We start from the raw sequence: 22,462 nt of genomic DNA on the forward strand, positions 1-22,462 counted from the left end.
ATATATATATATATATATATATATATATATATATATATATATATATATATATATATATATATATATATATATATATATATATATATATATATATATATATATATATATATATATATATATATATATATATATATATATATATATATATATATATTTATACAAATATATATTTTATTTTATTTTATTTTTTATTTTTTTTTATTATTATTATTATTATTATTTTATTATTATTATTATTATTATTTTTTTCTAGGTATCTCAATAGAGACGAAACATCTATGATTGTTATACGAAAGAATCTGAAGTCTGAGCGTTCCACGCTACAATGACTTGCCTGATGAAGTACCTTTTTGCGTCATTTTTACGAGAACATATTCATTAATAAAACTTATTTAAACAATTATTTACACCGTTAGCGTTTATTTAATTAAAAAAAAACAACGAAAAAAAATATATACATATTTGGTAAAGGTTTTTTAAATGATTGTTGTGCATTTGGAGACCTCGATTCGGAAAAACATTGTGCTTCAGTAATAATGTACTTAAAGCAATTTTACATTTTTTGAACAATAATTTATTCTTATCATTCATCCTTCACTTTGTCTAATATCACTTTAAAAAGAAAATAAACACTAATTTTTAAGTAATATTACACAAAGTGAACCATGAATGATAAGGAGAGTGTTATATTACCATACCACAAAGTGAACAATGCTTTTAACATACAAAAAATATAACTGATTCAGTAAACTTTGTAGGGTCGTGTAAGCTTGCGAAAATGTAATGATCACTTCCAGCATGCAAATATTTTTTAAAATTTCCTTTACCTTTGTTATCGTTACGCTAATTTCTTTTTTTTCCGCTAAAGTAAGTACTTGTTAAACTGCCTAGTAAATGGTCATAATTTATTAAGTCTAAACACGATATTTACGATTCATCGGTGCATAGCAAAACAGTATTTGGAGCGTGTTGAATAATACGGAATTACTGAACTATTGAATGTTACGCGGGATTACTAGAACGCCAGTGATACACTATTGGAGTATCGCAGAGTCACAGTATTTTGATATTTTGACTATCAATGTGAAGAAAACGCTATCACTATTTAAAAAATACACAAAAGGCCAGTAATTAAACATTTAATTAACCCTAGAATCCTAAAAATCGTAAAAATTACGACGGCAAAATGACGATTCCTGGAAAAAAACAATATTCGCGTTGTTTTCACAGTACCTTCCTAATGTACCTTATTTAAAAAAAAAATTATGTTATTTTCTAAAGCCAAATAATATTACTTTTACTTCTTAAATATAAAAAAAATTGATCATTTGTATTTCGTAGTCATACAGGAGAAAGTGACCAACTGCAGTTTTTACAAAAACGTGATTTTTAACTATTTGACATCTTACTAGCTTAATACTGCCCTGAAAAAAATCCCAGAGCGATTTTAAACTTGGAAGTATAATATTTTGACTTGTTAAAAATGACTAACTGCATTGATGTTCATTTTCTTTACAAGCAAAAGTGACCAAGTGACAGTTGGACATTATTGCCTGTAGTAACAATTTTCAACGCCATGAAGTTATTTATAGTTCTGTATGAAACATTTGACGATGCACAGGGCACTGCATCGTAGCGGCGCAGTGTTATCTTGATCATTCATTGCATGGAGGCCGCGAAATGTTTGTTTTGCGTGTGTTGCTGTTACGTTTAATCGATGGCGCTGCCATTGGATGTAAAAAAACATGTTTTTACTTGTCACAGGTAGAACATGCTTTTAAAAATGCCACGTTGTGTCAACAAACGCACATTTCAATTTCTATTAAAATATATAAAATCACTGCCGAAATAGAGAATACTAAAATAATATAATCTATATATATATATATATATATATATATATATATATATATATATATATATATATATATATATATATATATATATATATATATATATATATATATATATATATATATATATATATATATATATATATATATATATAAACACATACATACATATGCATATTTAAATTCAAGGTAGTTGTGTACTTACGTGCAAATATTTCTTCTATGAAATCATATTATATTTTGAGAAAAAACCGCGTTATTTTTTTTTAAATATCTTTAAAAAACCACCAAAACAAAATAAATAATACACTACACTTTCAAAAATTTCCACACGCTGAATTTAGAACCCCAAAAAACACAACTGATGCAAGGCGAAACTCAACACAGAATAAATAAATATGTAAAAATAACATTTCAAGTTCAGAAAGTCTCGGCGGAATACGTAATGATCTTACTATCACAGTTTGTTGATCTTTCACATAAATTATACGAGATTTATCACACGTAGAAGCAGCGTGGTAACACTTCAGACTATAAAAATACAGCGGGCACTGTACTTCGAGGCGTATTGCCTATTTTAAGTGAGATTTTAGTTTATTTAATGCGAGATCTTAATTTAAATTTATTTAATTTCTAGTTTATTTAATGTAAGATCTAGATTAATGTCTTTTATTTTGTTGTTATTATCAAACTCGCTCGAGATGCGATTGAGACTATGAAAAAACCACGAGCACTCTACTTTGAGGTGTATTACCTATTTTAAGTGAGATTTCAGTTTATTTAATGTGAGATATTGATTTAAATTTGTTTTATTTTTGGTTTATTTAATGTTAGATCTTGATTTACTTGTTTTATTTTGCTATTATTATTAAACTCGCTCGAGATTTGATCGTGAACAGTCGCTATGGACTTCGGAAACTCTTCTGCCGTCTGTTGTACGTACTGTAAATTGTAAATACCGTATCTGTGTAATGCTTCTGTATCTGTGTTTGGTTTGGAATTGTATGTTGTCAGTCTGTCACCACCATAAAACGATGTTAACGCGACGGGTGACCACACTTAGCAACGAAAAGTGGTCCAGGAAAACACCCATTTTTTTTCTATGCATGTGTCATAACTGCGTTAGCACTAATATTACCGGAGAGCTTGTTTGTGCTTGCTGTACTAGCTATTGATCTCATCTACAATATAAACTAAAAACATAACATATAACTGACTTCATGAATAACCATCACATCGCTTTCCGCAGGGGTAGACAGAGAGAAACAATCCCTCACGCAAATTTGTCTTTGAAAACAATTTTCACCTCTTCCACATTCATACATACCCGCCGATTATTCCGATTCCTGACCTGACTACTCCCAAGTATTTGAATTACTTAATGATGCCAAGTTAACCTTGGTCTACCTCTGGTTTCATTACTAACTATTATACATTTGCCTCATACATTTGTTTTACTATTTTAAATACCCAGACTTTAATATTCTTCTTCGTCTATGTTGAGATATCATAATATAAAAAAATACCGCTTCGCTGTCTTTAAATATCAATACGCCAAAGCTATACCGTAGAACGGGGCTACTTGAACTTTGATGTGATACTTGAGCCCAGTACATTTTTTTTTATTTAGATCTGTATTTGGTCTACAGTAATGAACGTATCGACATGATTCATTGTTTCCCTGACAGGTGACACTTATTGTCACGATACGTTCATTATTGTAGACTAAATACAGACTCAAATCTCTTTTTTGTACTGGGCTCAAGTAACACATTAAATTTATGTATTAATTTTAAATCAAACTCAGATTTTTTGAGTCTACTAAGTTTACTTAGTAGACTCAAAAAATCTGTAGTAAACTTAGTAGACTCAAAAAATCTGTGTTTGATTTAAAATTAATACATAAATTAAAATGGAGTTCTACAAATTAAACGCCAAATCAATAAATAACACATTAAAGTTCAAGTAGCCCCGTTCTACGGTACTAAAAATTTTGAAAATTAATGGCACAATGAAATACAAGACACGTGACATTTATGGGAAACATTTTGACTGTTTTTTTGTTATATTGAAAAATTATCATGATTTTTTTCTAGGACAGACCCATTATTTAATTAAAAACTAAATGTTCAGGCATTAATTAATAACGCCGTATAATTAAAAGCCTTAAGCAAAAGTAAGCGACGTAAAAGAAATAAATCATCAAAATTTAATAACCCGTAAAAAATGTACATCACACGGTCAAATCATTAGGTACAGCATAAATAATTATTTTTTATTATTACTTCAAAAGATTTATGAATGGAACATTCAGATTGTAATTTGTAACTACTAAGTATGTAATTTTATACTGAATGCAATATGAAAGTCTAAAAAAACATGTTTATTCATCGGTTTTAATACCCGTCGCAGATCACCACTTCCGGTGTAGAAATTACATGGAGAATTTAGAGAATTTTATGTATTGATGCATAAATCCCATCACACTCCCCATGTACAGCCATCTCCCTTTGTATTATATATTTTTCTCTTTTCATCTCATTACTATACGAGTGAGCGGTTCGTCGCGTCTAAACAACTACTGTTATTGTAGCGCAAAGTCTGATTCACAATCGACCGGAAGCGCGCTTTGTATAAAAGTCAATGTTCGTGCATTAAAAAGGGAGTAAGTATCTTTTTGATGTGATTTTTTTATGACATTCGCCTAACCAATGGACAAAAGTGGATACAGGCCCAACATACGTTAAATTGCATATTATTTTTCTTTCAAACACTTGTTTTTTTTGGAAACATTATTTTTGTATTGAAAAAATAAGTTTTTCTTCGAAATAATTATATGGTTGTAAAAAGAAAAGTGTTATTGAAAGGTTAAAAAAATATATTGTAAATTCTAAAAATAAAAATAAAAAATCCAATACACGTCTGACTCTTAGCGCAGCCGGACGCTTGATGAATTATATTATTGCGAGTAAGGCCTTAAAAGCCCTTTGCAATGTTTTATTATAATCTGACAGTCAATGGTATTAAAATTTCCAGTAGACCATACATTACCATAAGTGTTTTAAACATTTGAAAATGGGTTCACATAATTATTTAATGTAGGACATTAATCTCTTCCAGGTATTTTAACAAATGTTGAATTATGTTATTGGAACGGTAAAAGTACTTGTTTTGTAAAACTTTTATAAATTCGCAACTATCTGTAAAATTCTCAACAAATTTAAATTAATAAAATAAAACACAACATAAATTTGTACAAAAAGAGAATCTTGCGTTCACGGGCTGTTGTGAAGCAGAGTATTCGTCTTTGTGGTAGTGTACTACATTCACATGTACCATGAAGTTAAGAACAAGTGCTTACTTATATGTAATAATAATAAGTATGCCTACTGTACTTGCGCTGTCTACTGTTACTCGGTTGGTGAACTCCGACCTCCGACTGCACTTCTCGTAATGCGAGAATCAACTATAATCATTTATTTCAATTCATCATTTTATTGGGCGATGAGTGCGTAACCCTTTGTTGGCTACTGCGACCATATAGCGAAGATATTACGACACGACCATTTTGACCGCCGTAATCACGTTAAGAGGTAATTCGCTAACACATAATTCATTCCACCGGAGACTACCGGATAGGCCACATGTCTATTCACGACCGATTTAAAAAAAAGTATGTATATTGGATTTATTTTTGAATTACCTAACGTCCAAGTGACTCTGAAATCTAGCTACGGCTTGTGCAACACTCAAATGAAATTATTTCACACTACCTACTGAAAAGAAGTATATTACATAGATTTTATATTTATGAAAACAAAGTTAGTCAGTCAAATAAAAGTTAAATAAATGAGAATAACCTGATACCATTAAAATATGTTTTATATATATTTTGATAAATTGGAAATATTTTATATTAAAATTTTATTCTGTTAATACTACATTTTCTTAAATTCTCTGGTGACACGTGTTTCGATGTCGTCCTTATCATTTTCAAATACTGTTTGTTGAAAATGATGCTGAATGCATTGAAACCCGAGTCAAAATAGATTTAAAGAAAAAATGGTATTAACCAAGTAATATTGAAATAAATAATAAATGGATATTACCACAAACTGACTTCCGGATCAATTAATGAAATTATAAATAATAAGATCCTGCCGGATATATTTTTTAAAAACTTGTAATACCAGTAGTTGTCTAGGTACACATTAAATTATATAATGACCGTCATCGCTTAAATATGGAAAAAAATGTATTAGGGATTTTCCGTTTTTACGGCCTCCAATTATTAAGTCTCAAAGTATATTTGTTAAAATACATCTTTTTAAAACATTTACTTTTCTAAACAGCTGTAAAGCACTTTACACTTTTATTTAATTTGACTAGTTACCGGGTTTCGTCATTAACGTCATCATCAGACTGGTGGGAGGCTAGACAAAATTCTACGTTACTTATATACACAACAAGGCAAGAGTTGAGAACTATGATTTTCGGATAAATTTTCCGAAGAAACGAGTTTCAATTGAATGCATTTAAGAAGTAAAATATAATAATCATTACTTAAAATTAAAGGGAGCGTTTGAAGAATGATTTAACATGTACTTATATTCTTTAAATAATTGTTTTTTTAAAACAAAAAAACCTTTTTAAATTCAGTTGCTAAAATTAATTTAACGACAAAACACAGGTACTGGTCGAATAAAAGAAAAGTGGAAATTTATAAAGTTATTGTTTTATTTTATGAAATGCAGTTCTACTAAAAAATGTCAGAATTAAACTTTAAAAGTTTACCTGTTTATTAAACGCGTAGTTTTAGCTACTTAAAGCTCAAATTAAAGCTAAACAGACTCCTATTTAGCGAGGAGCAGTGCTCTAAAGTATGAATTTCTCCAAAATTAAGGATTAAATTAAAATTAAAATTAAAGTTAGAATTTCATTGCTTGAACACCTACTGCATATAGCGATGCCGTCGCCGCCTGTCATATAATCTAGGAAAACATATTACGAAAATGTCAACAATTAAGTATTATGGCTTTTTTGACATCTCATCAAAGATGAAGAAGAATATGGAATTCTGGGCATTTACGGGGCTTACGACCGTCATAGGCTGGTTTGAGTGATCACTTTACACACGTGTAACATTCACCAATTCTACCCATTATTGACAACCAAACTACTCAAATTCTTGGAAGTTCTATATATATGAACCAATTTAGAAACCTTGTTCATGAATCACTAAAACTTCACTAGAGACATCTATTGGTGAGATGTCTCTAGAATGTAGGTGAGATTTACTTAAACCAGCCTATGACGGTCGTAAGCCCCGTAAATGCCCAGACTTCCATATTCTTCTTCATCTTTGATGAGATGTCAAAAAATAATATGAAAATTACTCCTGTAATTGGAGATAATCCAGATTTTGTGAACAAGTATTTGGACACACTCAAAATGTTGTAAGTATTATGGCAGTGCTGATGAAAAGTGCCATATAACAAATTATGTAAACATAAGAATGTAAATATGTTGTGAAAGAAGAAATGAGCAGTTGTGAAGCATGAAGAATGGAGTAGTGTGTAGATAGTACTCATTGCAGAATCTGGCAATTATTTTTGGAATGCCGTTTCACTCTCTCTTGGGTATTTATGTTATTCGTTATTCGGCATTAGTGTGAGACAAAGCCGTGGAAAAAACGTACTGTCCGCCCAAATATAGTTTAAGTGAATTTTTAATAATTTTAAGTGGTTATTTTGCCCGCCTCCGTAGTGTAATGGTCAGCACGCTCAGCTACCGTTCTGGAGGTCCCGGGTTCGATTCCCAAGGGGGGTAAAATAAATATAAGTGATTTTTTCACTGTAATATTTATTCAATATTACCATGGACTGGTACCTGAAGCGGAGGGCTGATCACCTTTCCTTCATGTGTAAACGATCAAGATAACACTGCGTTAATATGACACAGTGCCCTTTGCACCATTAGGGTGCGGATAAGGGTTTTATTTATTTATTATTATTTTATTACAATTTTTCCAGCCACTGATGTTTAACTACGTAAATATTTATATGAACGTTAAATTAAATTTTGTGAACGATTCCCGCCAAGTGCAAAATAAATAAATAAATTCAAGAAATATTTATTTTCAATTGGCCTGGGTGTTTGTGATGTATTTTTCACATTTACCTTCCCTATCCTTACTATCCCATATGCAGACAAGGCTTTGCGGGTTATTCCTTTTAAAAATATATATTTTATAGACATTTCTACTTTCAACATGTCTTAATACTAGTTACGCTGTTCCTCTCCAAAAAATAGACTAACTTCTTTATGTTTAACGAGGGACTTACACACATTGTTAATTGTTTATGCTTATAAATGATATAATACTTTTTTTTCTTATTTTTATTATTTTTTGTGTGTTCATTAATTTGAACTTGATTTTGACATCTTTTGAACTAAGTATTTTATTTTTATTGTTGTATCTTGATTGGAAAACTGAAGACTTTAATGTTATACTGAATCGTAATTGATACTTCCTGCGTGAAAATAATGTGAACCAATTTTCGCTCATATTACGCCTTTAGTTCCTAATTAAGTATCGTGATAGCATTATTGCATGATGCATCAAAATATACAAAGAAAGGAAAACAAAACAAAGAGAAATGTTCTGTTATTTTTAAATAACTTCCAAATGCAATTAATAAAGAGGTGGGTTCCGCAATAACTAATGCATAAAATTTATCATATTCAAATTACTGTATTTTCAGTGTGTCCTAATTTTTGTTTCCAAATTCGGGATTTTTTTCCACTTATTATTTTCAATCAAGATTTTTATTAGTATCCCATTAAAATAAGAAAAACAATGGGTATTCAAAGAAACTTGTACAGTTTTTAGGAAAAAAACTGGTTAATATATGAGTTTACATAAAATTGATACTGATATTTTCAGGCGTCCCCTTGTATGCAAAATAATTCGGAAAGTGTCTTAAATACACTTCATGAAGGTTTCTGATACCATAAAACTAACTTATTTTAACCATAGATTTCGCCGAAGAAGCGGAATGAAATATCTTTTCGATCGACGCATAAATATAACATCCTAAATTTGAGTAGTGTGGTTGTCAATCATGTGTAGAATGGTGAAAGTAACACGTGTATAAAGTAATCACTCAAACCAGCAAGACAGGTCATAACCCCCGTGAATGCCCAGACTTTATACGTTTTTGTAACGTTCACCATTCTGCCAATAATTGAACATTCATATTGCAGAATTTTTTTAAAGATCTTGTTGTTAGATTTCTTTCGTATGTTAGTCGTAATTTTTATAGATGTGGAATTTGAGCTAACGTTAGTGCCAACAGTTGAGAATTTGTGAAGTTTATCTCTAACCAGCCAAATGCCCGGTGGTAACCCTGGAAAGCTCAGACTTCCGTATACTTTCGTATAAAATAATACATGTTTCTGAGGGGGTTTTCCGAAACGTGATTCTTCTACATCTTTAACAAGAGTATTCTTGCTTACTTTTTAATTTATATTTTTATGTATCCGCCTAAAATGTTAGTTTGTTAATTAAACAGTAATTATTGAATAAATCGATTTGATTGGATTAGATTTTTTGTTTCAGTAGAGCCCCTTATTATTTTATTGGTATATCATCCGTAGGGTAAATAATCCAGTGTGCGATTAATTAGATTTCTTTTAAAAAATTTTTTAATTTAATTTTTATATTTGATGCACTTAACTTTGTGGTTTTCCATTTGATAATCAAAAGGTTACTTTGTTTTAAAATCACTATAAATTTATAGTGATTTTAAAACAAAGTTACATTTTGATTATGCGAAAAATTTATTGAAAAATAAATCATGTGAAATAAATGCTACACAAATAACTGTTAAGGGGTTTAATCATTACGTAAGTACTGGCTTAAAACTACTAATGAAGAAATTTCTAATAACCTTAAAGATTAAGATTTTAAATGCCACGCGTTAGAATGAAAGTTAATCAATTAAGGAAAGCATTAAAATAATAATTTTATTAATCTCCGAACCACGAGTCGTTAAATTAAATTAATAATAATCAGTTTATTGAGACTTTCCCTTCGTAAAAAAGTGACTTATTTAATAGAAATCGCCATACACATTACACATCCGTCGAATAAGAAATAATGGCAACTTTCAAGCAAGGTTCAGTAGCTGATGATTAATTTATACGATAAGAACTTAAATGTTGAAATGCACCAATCAATTTCAATATAAAAATGTGGTTTGCAAGATGAAAGTAATCGGAAATGTGGGTACATTAAAATACTAGGCCTAAATTGCTCGCTGAGGTTTGATTTATCGATCTTTGACTAGGTACAAGAGAAATAGGACAATAATTGCGAAAAACTCATTTCCTACGATGTATTTTTTTGAGGAAAACTAGGCATGATCAAGTATTTCAAATACTTGAAAGTGGTAAGGTTAGAAGTCAGAATAATCGGCGGGTATGTGTAAGGAAGGAGATACACGAATATGGAAGACGCGAAGATGGTTTACTCTCTGCCTACTTTTTCCAACAAATTTTTCACAAAGTATTCCTAAATATTGTCAAAAATGAATTTTAAAAATATGAATTCAATTGGGTGAATGATTATCAAGTTATCGAGTAGAACGACGTTTCATGGGGGTTTTAAATCTCATCATAAATGATGACGTAGATTGATGATAGCTGACTTTTGGAAGGAGATGGCACTAATAGAAGATTAACATGAATAGAACTATTGTTAGAAGAGTTTTTAAGTGGAATTTTTTTATTTATTTATTTATTTATTTATTTCATAGATACATGCATTTTTTACTTTATGTAAAACGGCTCTTTAGGCATGGCCTGTGTTGAGTCGAAATACTTACATGTTAATACAACTTTTTATTTTTATTATTATTTGTTTTTTTTTATTATTAGATGATATACATTACATACTATAGATACAATAACAATTTACAGTATACAGGTTTTAAAATATTATAATTACACCTGGACTTTAATCGAATTACTTTCTACCTTCTCCCTTCCAACGAGAAGCAACCATCGACGGACACTGTTCTTAAATTCATGATCTCTACTGAAATTCTGAATGGTTACGTATTACATCAAGTGAGCGATGAATGATAAGGAGAGTATTGAATAAAACTGACCTGCAGATATTTCCTTCGTCTCTCCTCCTGGTAGACCCTTCTCATGTGGTCCGCCTGCCTCCTGGCCAGCTCCTCTTCCGGCACCAAGGGACGCGGCTCCTGACGCACAGGAACTCGGTAGTGGATGTTCACATCGCTCTCCACGTAGCGACGTGGTGACTCTACAACAAGAATATCAAAACTTATCATTAAACAGCGTCATAAAAGCGAGATACGTATGGACGAGTATATATATGTATATGTATATATATTTATTTATATATATATATATATATTTAAATATATATATATATATATATATATATATATATATATATATATATATATATATATATATATATATATATATATATATATATATATATATATATATATATATATATATATATATATATATATATATATATATATATATATATATATATACATAAATGAATATAGGGGTTGAATTTATCATGGCCTTAAGTACGTTAAAGTGTTGTATCGCAGAAAAGGTAAGATTACACCACTGTGTTTATAAATGTCATTTAAAAAATTGGATCGTAAATAATTTAAATCACTGATAAGTATAAAAATAAAATGGAACTGTTCGAATGGTAAGCAAATCTGTATTTTTAATAAAAACACTATTTGATTTCAATAGTGTGATCGAAAAAATTGATTTAAAACGATAATAGATGCTCCAGATTCCGTCTTATTATAGCAATTGATTTTAATCGAATGTTTCAATGAATTTATCGAGCATTCACAAGTATTTCAAACAAGCGTAAAAACGACCAAAAACTGACGTCAGTCATCACAAACGTCAGTCATCGAATCGTAATCGGGGTATTCTAGTAGCATATTTTAAGTGCGTTTAGTGTGCGTTAGAAATGATCAAATGAGTTGCAAATATTTGTCTCTTCTGGCAGTAATTATTCGCTTTATTCAAGTTTCCGACCGGCTGCTATTGGAAATTGGAAAGCCGTGCTGTTTTTTTATGATTTTTTTGAACATCTTTATGTTCGGCTTTTTGTGAATGTCTTGCGGTGATTACGCGGTACCGAGGAGCTACCTTCGTAATTTCTATTCGCCTTAAAGCTTCGATAATTACTTTCTTCTACATTTGAGTCGAGTCTGGGTCGTTAGCACATGACACGTCTTTATTTGTTCTCTAATTTGACGTTTTAGTTGTGACGCATCGTTTAACTTAGCTGAAGAAAAATTAACGCATAGATTAAAAAAAAAAACAAAATATTTATCAAAATTAACAATTGGCGTGAAGTATTATTAATATGTAGATTTAAAAAAAATATTTCATAATTTTTATATTTGTAAATTTCTATGGTAAGTCTTTTTACCATTTTTTTGCTTCAGAATCCCGTAAAACGTCTTTCATATTACTGAAAGTAGAGCAAACAAACAACATCCCGATTATTTTATTGGTTTTGCTTAATATTTACATATAAAAACATTATTTCCATATAAAGTTACCTCCGATAACGCGGTACCTTTCTCAACGTTATAGGGTTTTTTTTATATGTTTGTATTATATGTATATATTATACATATATCACAGTCTAGTCAGAGGTAATAAAGATAAATAATATTCTCCAAACAAACATCTATAAGACTTAAAATTGTTCAAAACTATTCCAAAAATTATATGTAAGTATATTTCGTATATACAAGGATGTAACTGATTTATTTGAACAAAGTACATAAGTAAATAAAAGATTTTAATAACTTGGTAGACTTCAATCATTAAGGTAATCAATGAATTGTATTGAAATATATTTATTGTTTTGTCAATCCAATCTAATTATAAAATTCATCATGTTAAACGTAGTGTACGCGAGTTTGTTAGAAGTTTACGAAAAGCGTAGGATCATATATAAAATATGTGAAATTGTCAGACGTCCGATTGGCGAAATAATGACGATCTCATTTATACTCGGTGTCAGGTCTCATACAAACTTTTCAAAACGTTTTACCTATGGTCATTTGTGTATGTCAGTGAAATCGGCACACAAACAATTTGCTAAGAGAAAAGGCGCGTGCGATGCATACAGAATAAAGGCTTAATTTCACAAACCAGTACCGACAGTATAAAGCTCGGTTCAATGCAAAAAGCCACGGTATTTGTTTCCTAGAACAATACAAATGATTATTTTACTAATTGCAAGTATGCCGGTTGACATACGGTTGAACTTACAAAGATATGGCAGCGAATATGATGGATAATTATTGGTTGCCAGTATTTGCGACGTATTTACGTATTTCACCGTCGACAAATTACCCGCCATTAAGATTTCATTATAGCTTTGTACAGACTAACGACTCGAGACAGTATTCCGAAGAGAAATGTCAATAATCACATTAAATATCTACTATTTTTAATGAAACTTGTGTGCAAAATATGAAAATGTTGCAGTGAAAAATCGATTCAACGCTCGTTATTTTAGATCAATTTGTCATAATGTCAATATTAACGTCATTCAATTAAGTTTAACTTGGTAAATACCACTTTTTTATAAATCTATTGTATTTTGGTATTTTTATAAATCTGATGTATTTTGGTGCATCGTAACACGTGTACCAATAGATTTAAGAGGGAGAAGAAGGAAAAACTAAGGAAGATTGAAATGATGAACAGTTAGGGTTTCAAGAATACATAGTAATGATTCAGGCGTTTTTTAAAAATTTTCAGATATGGATGAGAAATATATTTATTATTTTAGCATAAAAATAGATTTGATAGATTTTTAACCTAGACGAAGATCAAATAAAACTTTTATTTTAAATTTAAACGCGTGTCAAATTAACGGCCATAGAAAAGGGGTTCATTCCGTAAAATAAAAATATATATATAAAAAAAAATATTGGAATATTGGAATAAAGTGATGGAAATTTTTAAAAACATTTTTCCATCATACAAAAAATCCCATCCTGCAATAGTTGGTAACATCAATATATTTTTCTTTTCTTTTTGATATTATAGTATTAAAGCATTTCGACCTAGAAAATAGGAGACAAATTTTGACAGAATAAGGATTCGAGCACAAAACTTCAAAACAAATATTCGGTCACCGGACCATAACCAAATTAAAACTTTGTAATACATTCAAATTAAGAAATAAAATTATAATTAATATTTGTTTCCAAAGATTTTATTCGATGTTATCTTTTTAATTACCGACTTCCGGTTTGAAAAACGCTGGTATTTTTAAAACTCATTACTGTATTAGTTGTATTGTTGTCTGTGGGAAAATTATTCGCACCATTAAAATGAAGGGTAAACACCATAGCATAAAACCGGTAAGACGATATTATAAATAAATATGAAAATAAAATTGCAATGATAAGACATGAAATTTTGGCGTTTTTTTTATGAATCTACATTGCATATTTTTTTAACGTTGAATATTTTTAAGACTCTCATAAAATATGGTTTAAAATCATAGCTTCACCGAACAATTAATATTGCTATGCACTTCTTGACTCGTGATAAACTGCATACAAAACTGCGGACTTATTTTTCCTACATTGTAGTGTAGGCCTTGCGGCCTATTTTTAAGAAGGATTAATTAGCCTTCTGCGATGTCGATTCCTAGCTATAAATCCATATCTTTGGTGATCTGCTAGGATGTCGTCTACCTTGTGCAATATTTTAAATTGAAATGTGAGGTAGTCTGGATGGTTCCATTCTTCTCACATGCGTATACAATTGTCTTTTTCGTTGCTTTCGACCTAACGACATCTTCGATCTCGCATTTACGTAGTAATATTTGAAAACTAACAATATTTTTTCAAACTAAATAATCGCAGAAACTCGAAGAATATCGTAGAACGAGGCTACTTGAACTCTGATGTGTTACTTGAGCCCAGTACAAAAAAAAATTGATCGTGGTATCGATCAAAGTATCGTGACAATAAGTGTCACCTGTCAGGGAAACAATGAATCATATCGATACGTTCATTATTGTAGACCAAATATAGATTTATTTATTTTTGTACTGGGCTCAAGTAACACATCAAAGTTCAAGTAGCTCCGTTCTGCGGTATGTTGTTTTTTCACTAACAAGATGAGTGTAAGTCACTTTTGCTAACATGACGCTCAATTTTGTATTAAAACATTCGCGCGGTACGGTGCGTACGTGTAAAGTCAACTAATCACTACTTTAGACGAGAGCAGATATGTAATTTAACAAATAACTACATTGTAACGGTAATGATATTTAATGAAAGAAAGTACCTACCTTCCGTTCAAACTAGATGTGTTATGACTACAATTATCAGGCGGCAAAAAATGCTTTGGCGACAGAAAGAGAAATCACGAAGAAAGTAATGCCGAAATCGGAACATTAAGTTCCTAATAAAACACAAATAAAACAGTGTTAAGAAATAAATATTTGAGCGGTGGCAACACCGTTTATCGTCGTGCTTTGTAGGTCAGTGTTGCCTACTGTATATTTAATTTACGTCCAAGTAAGGTCAGTGACCAACACTTTCACTGGTTAGACCAGACCTATGGTAAATCATTATAATATATAAGCCCAGCGGAACAGGTACTAGTACCCACTAAGTCACTAAGTAATAAGCATCGTTTCTTCAAGTTTTTCTTAGAAATTTGATATGATTAGTAAAGTCAGTTCTAGTACTCAATTTTAAAACTCAATAACCAAAAGAAGAGGTTGTATTATTGAAAAAGACTTCAATTTTTTGACATTGATTGATAAATCCTTTGTCATTATTACAATTTTTAATTTTCAAATTCCGCCCTAAATATTTTGAATACCCAGGTATAATATATCGATCATCGGTCGTCAATTTTTGACATTTCGGAGGAGAGAAAAAAACTGTAAATAATTATATTTTGTATATTAAAAGCATTGATAACTAATTGGTATGCTAGTAAAATAATAAAAAAAAGTGGTATTACACAAAGGGAACAATGGATAAACAGAGTTTTTTTTAATAATTAGTTTATACAACGTTCAAATGTGAGTATACATATACATATATCGCCAGTTTGCAAAATAAATTCAAGAAAGATTTATTTTCAATTGGTCTGGATGTTTTTGATGTATTTTCCACATTCACCTTTCCTATCCTTGTATATAAAATCTGTTGCGTTAGAATAATCGCAATTTCTAGGGGGGTCAAAATAAATAAAGGAGTTTTCTCACGTCAATATTTTTTATTTTATTACCCTGGACTGGTATATGTAGCGCAGCAATGATAACCGTGACATCACATCATATACATAGTTAACAATCAAATATTTTTTTATCAAATATATGCAGTGCCCTATGCACCATTGGGTGCCGAGAAAGGTTCAGTAGAAGTAGTTTCATATTTAAAAAAAAGTATATATTAGAAATGTTCGTAACATAAGTTGATTTTTTGTAAAACTTTAAGTGTGTGATGGTTTTAAGTATTACTTAAATATGGCTAATCATTCAGCGAAGCACTGGTGAAATTGACATTATATGTACTATACAATATACGAGTATACATATATACCAATCATATGATCTTCACATCTCACACGTTATTCCGAATGGCCCTAAGCGCAAAACTTTCGTTAGCGCATCTAACTTGCTCAATTAAAAAATGACTTTTACTTTATCTGATGGTTTGATTTATGTGTTTTCTAATAATATATGAGACAAGTTTAAAAAGGGTCCGAGGAACGATCTAACTCGTTTTCACAGACCATAAATTAAAAGTATTTTGTTGCGAGTCTCGAATCAGATAGTAAGAAAATTGCTTCTCTGGTTCTAGATCAGTGCGTTTTGATTTGAGATTTGGATAATGAACTTGGTTGAACTAAACGCACATATGTACAATAGTTATCATACTGGGCGCTTTGTAACGTGAAACAACAATAACAATACGAAAGTAGATAAAAAACAACCTATTAAATTACTTTTAACTATAAAAATAATTATATTTTGTCCACCTCTATAGTGTAATGGTCAATGCGTTTGTGACTTCCGTGTTGGAGGTCCCGTCTTCGATTCCCAGTGGGTTAAAATAAATATAATTGATTAATATCATTAAAATACGAGTATATCACTTCATACTAATTACTTCATACGAACGTGAAAGGCAGGGCTGATTATTTTTCTTTCGAGTATCTAATGATCAAGACCTTATGCACCATTCGGTGTGGAAGAAGAAGAAGAATAAAATATAGCACAATATGATTAAGAAATCTCTGGTGAGACTGCAAAAAGTTTTTAAGAAGAGATTATGATAGTATTAGCGTTTATTAGGGCTTACGACTTATCGTCGGCTAGTTTCATGATAAAACATCTGTATCTCATACATATTTGGAACTAGCATATATGCAGTTTAAGATACAAGTAAAATCAGCTATTTACATGACATTAAGCGTTATCTATGGATATTTTAGAGAATTAAATAGTATTTTACTAAAATATATGACATTCCTTCGAATTATTAACGCAATCAACAAGACGCCACAATTATTTTTTTTCATCATATTTTACAAGTTCAATTTTAAATATTCAATTTTTTAATACAAATATTGGACTTCACATAAAATCACAATACCTCAAAGAGTTAAATTCAGCGTTTACATACAAAAATTTTAAGGTATTAAAAATATATACATATATCTTAATTTTTAAAGTAATCATTTTGAAATATGACACGCAACAATGCAATTATTTGAATAGCAGAGATACTCATAAGATATTATATGTCACTTTCTGAAAGTTACATTCACAAAATTATGAAAAACAAAAAACATTGAATAACTTTTGTTACGTAATTGCAAATTTCAAATCAAAAAAGTAGACGGTAAAAATAAGAAAAAAAGAGGTCTCCGGAAAACGTAATTAATTACAAAACAGATTACATAATATTTAAATTTAAATACACGATTGGTTTCCACACCTTGATATAAACTGATAATGAAAAGTTTTACATATTGACGAATAAATTTTATCAAATTTAATTACAAAATTACAATATTGTTAAAAAATTAATTGATTAAACGCGAGTAAGGGAAATCAATATACAAAGGAATGAGTATTTCCTTATTTAAAATAAAGAGTATAATATATTATTGTTATCCACCTACTCTAGGCAACTAGAAACTGTTGAAATGTGAATGCTTAGATGGTCAGATGGAGTGTCCCTTAGAGACAAAATAGAGAATTCAGCATTCGTGGAAGCCTGGGTGTAACTGACATTGATAGTAAAGTATAGGAAAGGCAATTGAGATGGTATGGGTACATATGACGAAGAGAACCTGAGAATATTATAAACCAGGTGATCGCCATAGATCTCTTTCGAAAAACATGTAAAAGAAGGCCAAAAAAATCATGAATGCTACAAAAAGATAACATGATTCGAAGACATGGCCTAGGTGACGTTGTATATAATAGAAGGACCTACAACTTGAGGATGAGGAATGCTGTGCCCAACAGTCAACAAAGACGTTAAGTTGGGATGGAGTCAGAAACAAGAAGATTATTGTTTTTCATTCTAATCTTTCTTTCTTAGTGTTTGAAATGGTTTGTACATATAAATAAAAGTTTGTACATATATATAAAAAAAACTAACGATGTGTGTGTGGGTGTGTGTTACAATGAGTTTGAATAAGTACGTGTAGAACAATGCACATAGTACACGTGTTATTGATCAAAATGGTTGAGTGTCCATTCTCGGAGGACGCGTGAAGGCATTTGAATGTTTGAAACCTGAAACACGGGTAGGTACAAGAGATAAACGTGTTTCGATTTCCAGTGCTTAACAGTTCGCTATTTGCTTACGGAACGCATTACGACGTTCCCTGAATAAAGTCAGTTACTTTGCCATGTGACTCAAGGCAATTCTATACTATGCACTCCATAAAAAAATATAATATACATATTTATACATATTTTTTCAAACACACACAAACATTGTAATGTCCGCCTCTGTAGTGTATAGGTCAGCACGCTCGGCTACCGTTCTGGAGGTCCCGGGTTCGATTCCCGGAGGGGGGTTAAATAAATATTTGTGATTTTTTCACTGTAATATTTATTCAATATTACCCTGAACGTACCTGAAGTATAGGGCTGATTACCTTTCCTTCGTGTATTAACGATCAAGATAGCACTGCGTTTATATGATGCAGTGCCCTATGCACCATTGGGGGGCGGATAAGGGTTCGAATGAATGAATATATTTACACATACATACATGAGTTTTTTTTGGCTATGATAAAGTAGAAAATATTAGTTCGTGCTATATTTCCAATCAGGTAATTAACTGAGCGCCGCGGAATGCAATACTTACCATCCTAACCATTACACTAGGGTCTACAAATAACAAATTAAAATCTAAAAAGGAAACGACAAAAAAAACTTAAGTCGATACGGTAAGCATTTTTTGTTTGTCACGACAAAATTTCAATAATTACTATGTCTTGCTTTTGGACGCAAACCGGTTTCAAAAAATAGTAAACACCACTATTAGTGACGCCGGTCACGTTATATAGGGTGTTTTTTTGTGGTTTATAAATTAAAATTTTCCGTAATACATTTATGGTAGCACCCGCCGTGTGACATGTTGCGCCATCTTGTTGAAAATACAGCTCTGTCACATCAATGACATTGAACTGAGGTACGAAAAAGTCAGTTATCATGGTTTTGTAGTGTTTCCCATTGACCGTCAAATTTTGGCCATCCAGCATCGCCTTAAAAAATATATGGGCTAATGCACACCAAACAGTGACTTTTAATGGATGTAAGGCCGCCTCGACAAAGGCTTCTGGGTTTTCTTCACTCCGAATTTAGCAATTCTGCTTATTGACATAGTCATTAAACAAAAATGTGCCTCATCGGTGAACAAAATTTTGCTTTGAAAAAGAGGATGAAGCTGAATATTGTATTCGGTTCATTCACCGAACCTACGACGCGCATAATGGTCATTTATTATATTTATGGTGAAATGGCAAAACGTACTGATTACAAATCGACTGTCATCTGTCCAATTGACAATCTGTAGAAACAATATGGTACACGATTTACACACACAAAAGGTTTGATAGCCCCAAGAATTAACAATAAATATGGGAGTCGAACACTGCAATATATCGTTCCGAACATTTTTAATTTGTTGCCGAAGGATGTTAGAGGTCAAAATAAAATATGGAACAAAGGCAAAATAAAGGAATGGGTGAATGATCAAGAGTTAATTTTATGAAAATTGTAAAATGTTTATATTCTTAATTTTTCTCTAAAATGGTTGAAAACAGTAAAAAATGTATTAAAAAAAAACTCCACTGACAAGACACATATCTGATGATGATGATATGATCTGCATTTAAAAAAAATATATTTTTAAAATTGTGATTTAAATAAATGTATACAATTTATGTTAATAAAAAAATTAATAAAAATGTTGCCAGTCAAAACCAAACCTCGAAAAAAACATCCTATACTTTCGCTCCAATTCGAAACAATACTCATTGATACTCTACAACACTTCAACGCCGATAAGAACTACTCAAATCGGTTCCACGTTACAAAGGTATTTACGAACCTAGACCTTGAATTTTGTAAAGATAAGAACAAACGAACTAGCTGCAGTTATTTCATCTATGAATAAAAAAAACATACAATGCATTAGAGCGATTATTTATGAAGAATGTCGAGATATATCTTGAATTCCTTTATTAATGGCAAAGTGTACTATTGTTTAGTATTCATTATGCATTCATGATTACTATCTGCACGAGGAACGGAGATGTGTGACTGAATGTAAAACATGTACGAAGAGACGACATTGTTGTTTAAAATATGCAATGAATATCTTCCTTGTTATGCTACTCGAAACTTAAATCTGATTGCTGTAGCGAGAGTGGACATCTCTTTAGCTCAAAGGTAGAAGAGCCATATTGGTAAATCGATTTATAAGCATATGCCTGAACTAAAGAACGACGAAGGTACTGTTAAGTTAAGGAAGTTGTTAATTTAATTTCTACGTGGCATTGGTGAGAGGAATTTCAAGGAATTGATGGTGACAGGCGACCAAAAATATTTTCTTTATTTATGGTCCATAATTATTCAATCCATAAATTATCTATGTAATTTAGATGAATTTTAGTAAAAAGTATTTACTTGTAATCGAAATATTTGTCTAACTAAAAGCGGTAACTACTTTAGTCAGTCTAATTCAAAAATAACTACTTAATATACTGTACATAAAAAATGTTTAAAAAGGTGGTTGTTTTTTTTCCATATTACACATTCGTTGAAGAATTTTAAAACGAAAAGCGAATGCAATATTATCTATTTTATCCAAGTTAATACAACATTTTTTAAAAATTCAATTCAATTCAATTTTCTTAATACATATAAATATACATAAATAAAAAAAAATGGACATTGTAAAATAAAGAATTTATATACATACTTATATAATTGATTTATGAAAGGCAAAACAAAAATCTTTTACTGTAGCCAAATAAAATGTTTTACAAAAATCATTTACCATTTTTCAGAATTTCTGTCGCATTTGTTATATTTGCGTTTAACTTAAATATAATATTCGTATCGAATTAAAGTTATAATTAAAACGAAATAGAGCAAATTCTAATGCAAAAAATGTTTTAAATAAGTAAATATATTTTATAAAATGTCAAAAAATATCCCACAAAATAGAAAAAAGAATAATTACCAAACTCACCCAAGGTCGCCAATTTTCTGAACTGCTTCAACACTATCATTGAAAAGGCTTTAAATTTATCTTAAATAAATTTTAATATTATTTTTGACAAATATTATATTAATCGCGAAAACAAAATTTTCTTAAAAAATATTTTAGTCGATTTTTCGATATTCCAGGAAGGAATTGTAATAATAAAAAAATGATATTTTTTTTCTCGACCTTTTCAAAATATTTTTCAAACTTTTCAACGCGTCTTCCAGTTGCTTGGATACGGTGAACACTGAAGGCAAGGCTGTAATTTCAAACAACGCGGGTACAGCCTTCTCCCGCCAATTTCTCTCCGCTGCGCGCGCATGTTCCGTAGACGTCACGAGATCACGTGACGCCTTTTTCTTGTGCCCGCCATTAGTGTAAAATTACATGCAGCGGCCAAAGACAATGGTTTTGAATGATAATGTCACATTGGGATGTGTTTACGGGTGTGGTGCGTACCTACCTAGAAACACGTTCCTCTTAGGAATGCAATTTAAACAGGCAACAAAGATTGTCGAATAAGTAGGTACTTAACACAATAAAAAAAATATTTAATGGAAGGCACGTGCTCATTTGTATGAATAAATAATTTATATATATATATATATATATATATATATATATATATATATATATATATATATATATATATATATATATATATATATTCTTTCCTCTTACCCACACATTATATTGTATAGAGCATTGCATTGGAGATATGTATAGTTTATT

General features: G+C 30.4%; 1 protein-coding gene across 20 annotated transcripts in view; it reads right to left on the minus strand.

Moving 5' to 3' along the window:
* LOC148313087 (uncharacterized) overlaps positions 1-22,462 on the minus strand; it is a 225,759-nt gene that overhangs the window by 13,189 nt on the left and 190,108 nt on the right. For all 20 annotated transcript variants that reach the window (XR_015838332.1, XR_015838331.1, XR_015838328.1 and 17 more), the window contains one exon: positions 11,027-11,187. Coding sequence is in view for 17 of the 20 variants with exons in the window: in XM_088268225.1 (XP_088124351.1) it covers positions 11,027-11,187 (161 nt within the window). In the remaining 3 variants the exon portion in view is untranslated. The remainder of the gene's footprint in view (positions 1-11,026; positions 11,188-22,462) is intronic.

Source organism: Brachycentrus maculatus, unplaced genomic scaffold (genome assembly GCF_059751285.1).
Source record: "Brachycentrus maculatus isolate JH-2025_06_01 unplaced genomic scaffold, ASM5975128v1 h1tg000023l, whole genome shotgun sequence".
Taxonomy (NCBI): Eukaryota; Metazoa; Arthropoda; class Insecta; order Trichoptera; family Brachycentridae; genus Brachycentrus; species Brachycentrus maculatus.